This window comes from Schistocerca americana, chromosome 3 (assembly GCF_021461395.2).
Source record: "Schistocerca americana isolate TAMUIC-IGC-003095 chromosome 3, iqSchAmer2.1, whole genome shotgun sequence".
Classification (NCBI taxonomy): domain Eukaryota; kingdom Metazoa; phylum Arthropoda; class Insecta; order Orthoptera; family Acrididae; genus Schistocerca; species Schistocerca americana.
This window is the reverse complement of record NC_060121.1, coordinates 973382279-973394422: the sequence shown is the minus strand read 5'-3', so window position 1 is coordinate 973394422 and position 12144 is coordinate 973382279. Positions and strand designations below refer to the sequence as shown.

Below are 12144 nucleotides of genomic sequence, written 5' to 3'. Positions count from 1 at the left end.
TGGAAAACCTGTAATCTTATCAAGAAAATATTAGCAGTTATGCTATTGCCTGTTTAAGGGACGCCTTGACCGTGTTATTAGAAACTGAAATAATGACAGAATAATTTGAAGGCTTCGGACTTTCAAATCCCCGTACTAAACGTTCTAGGAGACGAGATTGTTAGATATTTTGGTCATGCAGTTTGCACCAACAGCATCGACAATTGCTGCTGGTGAAATGCATCTCTGTTATGGGCATATGGTGACTGTCCCACACACAATCTAAAACTGTAATAAGAAACATGTATAATTTTTTAATGTAGTGGTGATTAATGTTAATAAAATTATTAGAACAGTCGATTGATTTAACTTAAATATATTTTACGATATTTGCGTTACTGTTAACACATTACAAAGTGGTTACCGCACCTATAACGGAAAGGGCCTCTAGTCGCAACTATGGGTACAACAGAAGTCTCTCTCCTTCCAGCAACGAGGTAGGCGCAAAACAATCATTCGTTTATGTAAACAAAATACGTCACAGAGTTAACAACCGTTAACCGCCGCTCATCGCTGCTCTGTCGTTAGGGGATGTTAAAACTTCCCTTCGAATGGGACTGCAAACCCATGCCAATAACATTCATATATGAGAAAGATATTTCACATTCCACAACATCAGTTGAAGCAAACTTCGAATGTGTCCATGGAAAATGACATCGCAGATACATTTTAACCAACTAAATACCGAACATTTTGAATTAACATAAGGACAGGTGAATATGTGGACCAGTCAGAAGCAATACATTTCTTGCAGGGAAAACTCGACTATTCTCTGTTAGTAAGGGCGTAAGGTCTGGAAGAGGGAAGGGGGTGGTGGGAAGCAGAGAGAATGGTACCAGAAGTACCCTCCCCCACTCACCGTAAGTTGGCTTGCGGAATACTGATGTAGATACACACATCTCAAGGTTCAAAATGGTTCAAATGGCTCTGACCACTATGGGACTCAATTTCTGAGGTCATTAGTCCCCTAGAACTTAGAACTAGTTAAACATAACTAACCTAAGGACATCACACACATCCGAGCCCGAGGCAGGATTCGAACCTGCGACCGTAGCGGCCTCGCGGTTCCAGACTGCAGAGCCCAGAACCGCACGGCCACTTCGGCCGGCTACATCTCAAGGAACTATCTGAAAAAGAGTGCCTGTTTGGCTTTTGTTTTAGAGCCAAAACACTGTGGCATAGATGCTGCTACTGAAAGCAGCCAGGGTCACTCACGATAACCTAGTCATGCCAGACCCCAAGCCCTCAATTCCGTCCGGTAGAGTCTTGATAACGCTTTCTGGAAGATGGCGGTAAGACTGGCATGGGGCTAAACTTTGTCAATAAATATCACAGGAGATCCTGGAAATAGCCTCCGTTTACGTCGATGCAGCACGACGTTCGATTAAGCATTGGGACTGAGAAAGACAAATATCTCTGTAAAGGAGTTACCTGAAGCCTAATAATGTTCATCAAGGCTAGTATGTTAACTTAATAAAATCCAACAATTACTTTGCAAATGAAATTGATGCCTTCTGTGTTCCTGCAAAGTTACGTAAAAATGCTCTATTCTTGACCGTAAAGAGCAAAAACATATTTTAAACTTTACAACACTGAAATCTGAGTGCTTCCTATTTCGAGCTGAAATTAATTTCATATACATTCCGATGTGAATCTAGAATAAAATTCACTTTCTTTATGCTTTTTGGTATTACATCCAGTGTTGCTCAAGCCAATGTTAACCTGAGCAGCGGCTGATGTGGTTGTAGCGTTAGAAATTAATCTGTAACTCAAAGGTAACATTTGATTGAGAATTATTTTTGCTATTGGACTTCGTAAAACACAAGTGACTTCTCGCAAACACAGAGATTAGGGGTTCCTGTTTAACATAAAATGGAAATCTGAATAATTGAAAAACAAATATTCACCAAACAACATAAGCAATCGCCCGCACATCTACTGGCTACATTTACTAAGGATGAGATGGAGGAAAGGTTTTAGAAAATCTTACACAGAATTTCTGGGTATGGTACCGCGTCGTATTGTATAAAACGTTGGTTTTCTCCAGCAGTAGTTTTATACAATATGACGCGGTACCACACCCAGAAAACTCTTATGTCGACTGACGCTGTCCGCCGAAACCTACTCAATTATGTTGATATGTTGTTATATACTATACTTCCGAAATCAAATGCGATACAGCTTGACTGTACCTGTCAATATTCTGGATATTATACTACTGCATATACACTGTAGGCATCTATCTGAACGGATAATGTTAATTTTTCTACAAATAACTATGTCTTCATACCAATTTCCACTGCTATAAAACAGTGATACAAACTCAAATTTACGTTACAGTACCATTACATACAGGGCTATTCAAAAAGACCGAAAGGATTTCAAACATTTATTGTTCTCAAACCACAAAAGATAGAAACACAATTCCAACGTTCCTGGAAAGAGAAAAATTTAAATTTTTATGCGTTCAGTGTGAGCATCACGCGTTACACAACACACATCAAAACGGTGTCTCATTTTCAGCCACACACGAAACAGCTGGCCTGTCGTTATCGAAATCACAGCTTCAACAACGCGATGTCGCAGACCTTTTAGTGTGTGAGGCATAGGGGGAATAAAAACCAGGTCTTCTACGTAACCCCAAGGATAATTGTCCCAAGGTATCAGGTCTGGAGACCTGGGAGAAGCAGGAGATGAACTTAAATGACGGTGGCCTCCCAGGTCTCTTGACCTGAGAGCTTCTGACAATTATCTGTGGGGTTACGTAAAAGACCGGGCTATTATCCCCGCTATGCCTGACACTCTTAAAAGTCTGCGACATCGCATTACTGAAGCTGTGAATTCGATAACGAGAGACGAGCTGCTTCGTGTTTGGCAGGAAATGAGCCACCGTTTGTCGTGTAACACATGGTGCTCACACGGAATGCATAAAAATTTGAAGTTTCCTCTTTCCAGGAACGTTGAAACTGTGTTCGTATCTTTTGTAGTTTGGAAGCAATTAATGTTTGAAATTTATTCCTTCTTTTTAATAGCCCTGTACACTTACTTTCGCTGTCAGTTACCTCCTCAACACGATCGCTATTAAAAAAAAAAAAAAAAAAAACCGTGTCCCAATCTCCTACCATCACGTAGCGCAATCACCGCTCCTACAGTTGCATTCAACGCTGTAAGTGACTCCTGCAATGCACTATCTTCATAGCAGTTCCTCAGTGTACCACTAGATGTCTCAATCTTTCTGCAGCATCGATGATTTCATGCTAAAGACACTGGCACTTCAAAGGTGGTTTCAAGCAGAAACCACTGGTACTCAAAGGCTTAACTTGAGAAAATAAAGACGGTGTAATTGTTAATGAATCTTATCTGAACCCCCTTAATTTGCTGGTGTAGTTTCCGTATTTCCCTTTAGAGAGGTTATGAACGGAAGAACACAAAGTAGACGTGAAAATCAGTTATAATAAAGTTATAATAATCCACGAATATTCTTCAGCTCACTTCGTATAGTTTGACGCCCGTAGAGACCGCGACGATATGATTAGAATAATCCACTTAATTTCACACCATATGCATTTTATAATTGACACGTACGTTATATGCTCGAGCATAATACGCATATGTGCTACTGACGGTGGGCACTATGCCCGAATACCTGTCTGGCAATTAAATATTTTACACGCAGATAGTGGTGTACATGCAGACAATGGTGGTGTCTTTTAATAGACTAATAAGAGACAGCACAGATGCTTGTAAGCTGTAGTTCTTCCCGTGCTTCATCCGTGATCCTCAAGAATCTCTAATAAATGAGATTAAAGTACGCCCTGGCACGACGTTGATAGCGCTTCGTAGAGTGTAGATACAGACGTAATGTTTTCCCGTGACCCTGATCCTGCGCCGCACAGCATCGTGGGCGCTGCTTTGGTGCCCTGCGGACTCTGCGGTTTTAGGCAGAGATCTTCCGAGACCACACCGTAACGCGAGCAGAGGCTTCCAGTTGCCCGGGCGCGTCTCGTCCTTGAAAACGATCCCTCTGTCGAGATGAGCAGGTTTCGACCCGATTGGGCGCGGCGCGCTTTGGCGTTAGAGCCACTGTCAATGACTGGCTGACCATAACAGCACATTTAATGATATTAACAACTCGAGGCGTACTGCGAAGCGCGTTTTCTTAAACGAACTGGACAGAACAGGAAATAATTTTAGCTCTTATATAGTAACAATTTACTTCCCCTTATTGTTATAAATGTGCCGAAGGTATATATGACGGTAGTATCTGTTCCCGAAAGAACAGTTACCGTGGATGACCATGCAGCTTTGCTAGAAATGAAATGATAATTAAATGGACACCCTAGCTGCAAACAGGCGTTGATGTACTTCATTGGGGACGTGTTGAAAATGTGTGCCCCGACCGGGACTCGAACCCGGGATCTCCTGCTTACATGGCAGACGCTCTATCCATCTGAGCCACCGCGACCACAGACGATAGTGCGTCTGCAGGGACTTATTCCTTGCACGCTCCCTATTAGGCGCACTACGAATGTAGTGGTGTGGACATGTTGGGAATGTGGATCTCACGGGGAGCGTGCAAGGGATAAGTCCCTTCAGAGGCACTATCCTCTGTGCCCGCGGTGCCTCAGATGGATAGAGCGTCTGCCATGTAAGCAGGAGATCCCGGGTTCGAGTCCCGGTCGGGGCACACATTTTCAACATGTCCCCAATGAAGTACATCAACGCCTGTTTGCAGCTAGGGTGTCCATTTAATTATCATTTCATGTGCCGAAGGTCTTTTAATTTCCAGTCTGAGGAAGTCTGTTGCAGCTCCCGTAGCTTCAGCCCACTCGCTTTATATGTTTATGTCGAAAATGTCACAGAAAACTGATCCCTTGTTACACTCGTAAATGAAATAGAAAAAAAGACACTACTTTTTAGAAAGATGGGCTGACTAACCACAGAAATTAAGAGCCGGCCACATTGACTCGTCTTAAAAATCTACACCCTAACATCTTGGGAAGTATTCCTGAAACTTCACAATATTTAAGTAATCACGTTACTTTCCTATAATTGTCACCTAAAGTAGAGGAAATATGGTTAATCAGTCTACAATCCTGTCTTAAGCATAAAAACGGAATTCAGTCGCAATAAGGTACACTATTGACTATGTGGCACAGTATACAGCTGCTTATGGAAATTCAGACAATTTCATGGGAGTTAAGAATATAAATTATAGTGATTTTAATAGACACGTCACACATCAGTCCGTTGCAGCCATCGAAAGTGTACCAAGGCGCTACACCTCCGCAATTTTTTCCCTTCGTAATGGAGTCTTCGGTTTGTTCGTCTCGCCACCCAGTTGCCTTTTTTCCTCCCCTAATTAATCTTTTGGGAGTCTGCAACACTCTAATAAACAAAAGAAAGCTACGTCTCTTCTCTGTGAATCACTACAAGCCGTGTCGCTGAAGCTGGTTTTTATTCCACCATATACAAGAGGTTCGTAAACAGATTGTAACAAGATATACAGCGTCTTTCTTAGACTTTCTACCAGTTACAACTTTTCAGCACTTACGTTCCACTCTCTCGCCAATCAGTCAAACCTGTGACCATTCGCACCGCTATTCTCTTTATATGTCCGACATTATAAACTTGAGAGGTATTAAAGTACAGATCAAACAACTATTTTGCATGCAGCCTTTTTTGTAGATAAACTGCCCTTTTCAGTATCATCCCAATGAATCAATGCCTACCATTTGCTTTACCTTCTGCATATACTCACTCACTGTTGCTCTCAATTATTTATAAAACAAAATACTGTAGTTACGATTAAGTAACCTTGTCTAGTGTTTGTATTACACAGAGATGATAAATATATTAAATTTGCAGATCAATTCGAAGCATTACAGCTCCATTTTCAATGCGATTTGATGAGAAATAACCGCAGGTATAACTCTCACTAGATGAAGGGTGACGTATAGGAACGTCTTCTCAGTAACTGGTCCTATTGAAATGGGAGCTATTAAATTACCAGGATGCATTGAGCTGCCTAGTTGGAACGCGTATGCATCCTCTGCATACCCTGGGCATTTCCCAGATGTGTGATAGCTATGTTATGATAGCTATATTATGTGTGTCTGTATTTGTGAAATGTAGGTGACTTTAATGGGTTTGTGTACTGCGTAGCTTTCTGTTTCTTTTGTGTGATGACGAAGGAAGCAGGGAGAAGATGAAACCTGGGGCGGAACACATATGTATGCATATACACTATAATAACGGAAGTTTGCCAGCATCCAGCATGTGCTATACAAGTATTTAACAGTTGCATACATACACATTGCGTAAAAGTGTGTGATGTGGTACCATGTGGGCATCACAATGGAAGCAGACGATCATTCTAAATAAAAAAGTGTCGTAAATGTCGGCTCTAACACGCATTACTAAACAGCTGCAAGCACTTGTTCACACACACATCTCTTTGCTGAACAAGTGCTCACCTCTTAAGGTATGTAGTTTAGAGCGCCTATTTACTAGAGAAATTTTCTTCTTTTGGTCCATACTACCTCCTCCCAAAACGTGGCAAGCAGTGCGCTTGCAGTGGAAGAGATATGTTTCGCAGTATCTCAGATGAAGAAATGCCCATAGCTCTTAAGGTTTGCATTTTTGAGACCACGTTTCCAGACTAATTTACTTCGAATGATCGTTCCTGTGGTGTACCTGAATATCACCCATTCATCCTGGGACACTATGTGGTTGTTGTTGTTGTCGTCGTCGTCGTCGTCTTCAGTCCTGAGACTGGTTTGACGCAGCTCTCCATGCTACTGTATCCTGTGCAAGTTTCTTCATGTCCCACTACCTACAGCAACCTACATCCTTCTGAATCTGCTTAGTGTATTCATCTCTTGGTCTCCCTCTACGATTTTTACCTTCCACGCTGCCCTCCAATACTAAATTGGTGATCCCTTGATGCCTCAGAACATGTCCTACCAACCGATCCCTTCTTCTAGTCAAGTTCTCCCACAAATATCTCTTCTCCCCAATTCTATTCAATACCTCCTCATTAGTTATGTGATCTACCCATCTAATCTTCAGCATTCTTCTGTAGCACCACATTTCGAAAGCTTCTACTCTCTTCTTGTCCAAACTATGTATCGTCCATGTTTCACTTCCATACATGGCTACACTCCATACAAATACTTTCAGAAACGACTTCCTGGCACTTAAATCTATGCTCGATGTTAACAAATTTCGCATCTTCAGAAACGCTTTCCTTGTCATTGCGAGTCTACTTCGACCATCATGAGTTATTTTGCTCCCCAAATAGCAAAACTCATGTACTACTTTAAGTGTCTCATTTCCAAATCTAATTCCCTCATCATCACCCGACTTAATTCGACTACATTCCATTATCCTCGTTTTGCTTCTGTTGATGTTCATCTTATACCCGACTTTCAAGACACTGTCCATTCCGTTCAACTGCTCTTCCAAGTCCTTTGCTGTCTCTGACAGAATTACAATGTCATCTTCTCCATGGATTTTAATACCTACTCCGAATTTTTCTTTTGTTTCCTTCACTGCTTGCTCAATATACAGATTGAATAACATCGGGGAGAGGCTACAACCCTGTCTCACTCCTTTCCCAACCACTGCTTCCCTTTCACGCCCCTCGACTCTTATAACTGCCATCTGGTTTCTGTACAAATTGTAAATAGTCTTTCGCTCCCTGTATTTTACCCGTGCCACCTTCAGAATTTGAAAGAGAGTATTCCAGTTAACATTGTCAAAAGCTTTCTCTAAGTCTACAAATGCTAGAAACGTAGGTTTGCCTTTTCTTAATCTTTCTTCTAAGATAAGTCGTAGGGTTAGTATTGCCTCACGTGTTCCAACATTTCTACGGAATCCAAACTAATCTTCACCGAGGTCGGCTTCTACCAGTTTTTCCATTCGTCTGTAAATAATTCGCGTTAGTATTTTGCAGCCGTGACTTATTAAACTGATAGTTCGGTAATTTTCACATCCGTCAACACCTGCTTTCTTTGGGATTGGAATTATTACATTCTTCTTGAAGTCTGAGGGTATTTCGCCTTCTGATACATCTTGCTCACCAGATGGTAGAGTTTTGTCAGGACTGGCTCTCCCACGGCCGTCAATAGTCCTAATGGAATGTTGTCTGCTCCCAGGGCCTTGTTTCGACTTAGGTCTTTCAGTGCTGGACACACTACATAGAAAACAAGAACATCACACTTGTCTGATACACTCCTGACGATAGCCCTGTCTCCGGTGACAACACCATCTGTCAAGCTTGTTGTGTTACGGTGGCGAGGCAGTAGACAGTTGAAGGTGCAGCAGCCCCTCTCGGTGTGCAGTGAAGCTGGCGGCGGTGACGTCGGGCGGCGGGGTGCTGTCCGGGCACGGCGCGGAGGCGGCGGGGGCGCACCACCGCGTCGCGCGCGGCCTCAAGGGCCCGCACCACATCTACGAGTGCCGGCGCACCAACATCATGGGCTCGCTGGTCCAGGACGCCTCGCCCTTCCTCTTCCCCTGCACCATCGAGTACAGCCTCATCTGCGCCGCCATCCTCTACGTCATGTGGAAGAACATCAGCCGCCTGCAGGTCAGTAGCCGCCTCTGCGCGTCTCGCGCCGCACTGTGTAAGGTAAAGTTATGCCCGGCCCGAAGCGGTTGCTTTGAGCACCATAGTGGTTTTACTGGATGACACGCCGGGCTAAACACACTGGGCAGTACAAGTGATTAGGATTGTGTAAAGTGCCAAATAAGGCATCGGTCAGTTCACTTCAAATTTGTAATTTATTGTACTTTAATAACACCTTTAAACCAAAACGGCACACAGCGGAACTTTTACAACTACGAGTTTCAAAGCCCAATTCTTTCACGGCCTCGAAACAAGAAATCTTAAAAAGCAACAAGATAAAGTGACTGAAGACATGCAGTTAAAATTGCAAGTGATCAAGAAGTCAGTATAAATTTGAAAACTCAATAAAGCACGGAATAATGTAGATAGAGAGGTAAAAATTGACGCACATGATGGAATGAGATGGAGTTTTATTAGAACAAAAAAAAGTATTCCTAGACGCGTGAAAGATCTCTTGCGCGCGTCGTTTGTTGATGATCGTGTGCTCAGCCGCCACTTTCGTCATGCTTGGCCTCCCAGGTCCCCAGACCTCAGTCCGTGCGATTATTGGCTTTGGGGTTACCTGAAGTCGCAAGTGTGTCGTGATCGACCGACACCTCTAGGGATGCTGAAAGACAACATCTGACGCCAATGCCTCACCACAACTCCGGACATGCTTTAGAGTGCTGTTCACAACATTATCCCACGACTACAGCTATTGTTGTGGAATGATGGTGGAGATATTGAGCATTTCCTGTAAAGAACATCATCTTTGCTCTGTCTTACTTTGTTACGCTAATTATTGCCATTCTGACCAGATGAAGCGCCATCTGTCGGACATTTTTTGAACTTTTGTATTTGTTTGGTTCTAATAAAACCCCGTGTCATTCCAAGCATGTGTGTCAATTTGTACCTCTCTATCTACGTTATTCCGTGATTTATTCAGTTTTCAAATACTGACTTTCTGATCACCTGGTATATCGCAGCTAGGCGGGAAGCCTCAAGGCAAAGTGGATGGAACAAACATATACAAGGTTGCAACACAAACGGCTGAACGCCTCGATTAAATTTCAAAATTTTATAATATATTACCATAACCTTTTAAGGCAGAAGGCCACAATATTTTCGCTTAAGGGAAATTTTCAGAATAAGCTTTAAGCTGCTGAAGGCCCATAATTGATTTACATAAAACACAATATTTTTTTTTTCTTTTAAAGAAAGAATTGGCTATAATAGATTAGCAACAGGCCATTAAACACCTATGAAAAGGAAAGTAAAAACAACGGCACTGAGACGGCTCCAGAGAGAGAGAGAGAGAGAGAGAGAGAGAGAGGGGGGGGGGGGGGGCGAGCCTGCCCTTGAAAGATTAACGTTCACGCAGGTGAGAGAGGTGGTAGGCCCAACTACACCTGATCCGTCAGTAACCCTACCAAGAGACAGTCACGGACCGACCGACCAAACGACTTGCTAGCCACCAATCAGTACATAAAAACTCAAAATTTAAAAACTGTTATGGACGTGATTATCCACAATGAAATATGGAAATATATATTACGCTGGCAAAACTACACACCATGATGGACAGCGACAACAGGTGAGGAAAGGACGCTGCCTGAAATTACGTTAGTGGCCAGGCCAGGTAACCGGAACACTAACGACCACAAGGCAGAAAATCCCGCTGGTGCCCTTGAATTGTAGTGAACCAATATACACTCCTGGAAATGGAAAAAAGAACACATGGACACCGGTGTGTCAGACCCACCATACTTGCTCCGGACACTGCGAGAGGGCTGTACAAGCGATGATCACACGCACGGCACAGCGGACACACCAGGAACCGCAGTGTTGGCCGTCGAATGGCGCTAGCTGCGCAGCATTTGTGCACCGCCGCCGTCAGTGTCAGCCAGTTTGCCGTGGCATATGGAGCTCCATCGCAGTCTTTAACACTGGTAGCATGCCGCGACAGCGTGGACATGAACCGTATGTGCAGTTGACGGACTTTGAGCGAGGGCATATAGTGGGCATGCGGGAGGCCGGGTGGACGTACCGCCGAATTGCTCAACACGTGGAGCGTGAGGTCTCCACAGTACATCGATGTTGTCGCCAGTGGTCGGCGGAAGGTGCACGTGCCCGTCGACCTGGGACCGGACCGCAGCGACGCACGGATGCACGCCGAGACCGTAGGATCCTACGCAGTGCCGTAGGGGACCGCACCGCCACTTCCCAGCAAATTAGGGACACTGTTGCTCCTGGGGTATCGGCGAGGACCATTCGCAACCGTCTCCATGAAGCTGGGCTACGGTCCCGCACACCGTTAGGCCGTCTTCCGCTCACGCCCCAACATCGTGCAGCCCGCCTCCAGTGGTGTCGCGACAGGCGTGAATGGAGGGACGAATGGAGACGTGTCGTCTTCAGCGATGAGAGTCGCTTCTGCCTTGGTGCCAATGATGGTCGTATGCGTGTTTGGCGCCGTGCAGGTGAGCGCCACAATCAGGACTGCATACGACCGAGGCACACAGGGCCAACACCCGGCATCATGGTGTGGGGAGCGATCTCCTACACTGGCTGTACACCACCGGTGATCGTCGAGGGGACACTGAATAGTGCACGGTACATCCAAACCGTCATCGAACCCATCGTTCTACCATTCCTAGACCGGCAAGGGAACTTGCTGTTCCAACAGGACAATGCACGTCCGCATGTATCCCGTGCCACCCAACGTGCTCTAGAAGGTGTAAGTCAACTACCCTGGCCAGTAAGATCTCCGGATCTGTCCCCCACTGAGCATGTTTGGGACTGGATGAAGCGTCGTCTCACGCCGTCTGCACGTCCAGCACGAACGCTGGTCCAACTGAGGCGCCAGGTGGAAATGGCATGGCAAGCCGTTCCACAGGACTACATCCAGCATCTCTACGATCGTCTCCATGGGAGAATAGCAGCCTGCATTGCTGCGAAAGGTGGATATACACTGTGCTAGTGCCGACATTGTGCATGCTCTGTTGCCTGTGTCTATGTGCCTGTGGTTCTGTCAGTGTGCTCATGTGATGTATCTGACCCCAGGAATGTGTGAATAAAGTTTCCCCTTCCTGGGACAATGAATTCACGGTGTTCTTATTTCAATTTCCAGGAGTGTAGTTAATTCCATCCGACGGCGGCTCGATTTCACCGCTACAAAAAACACTCGGTGCTGCTCACAGGAAAAGCTCCCCAACAGCGAACCACCGAAACGAACGACACAACATGAACGGTCGTGGCTTGGGTACTTAACACACCACTCAACTCTGACGTCCTGGGTCGGTGAGCCACGAAGCTCGTAGCGATCGGACAGCTCCACACGCGCTCCTTCACTGCGCAGGGACCGCCAGCGGACCCAGCCCACTGCACCGCATGGAGATATCCTCCCTGATCCGCACCAACCGACCTACTGCCCTCTGAATGTCAACATCTAAAATAGTCGTCAGTGGAAATAACACCGACTACACACACAACCTGAC

The 12144-nt window shown here is 44.9% G+C and overlaps 1 protein-coding gene and 1 non-coding gene across 2 annotated transcripts in view; one reads left to right on the top strand and one right to left on the bottom strand.

Moving 5' to 3' along the window:
* LOC124606599 (proton channel OtopLc-like) overlaps window positions 1-12144 on the top strand; it is a 229782-nt gene that overhangs the window by 185212 nt on the left and 32426 nt on the right. Inside the window, exon 9 of the mRNA XM_047138584.1 lies at window positions 8390-8632. Coding sequence (XP_046994540.1) covers window positions 8390-8632 — 243 coding nt within the window. The remainder of the gene's footprint in view (window positions 1-8389; window positions 8633-12144) is intronic.
* Trnat-ugu lies at window positions 4431-4504 on the bottom strand. The gene has a single exon. It is a non-coding gene; the product is annotated as a tRNA-Thr (tRNA).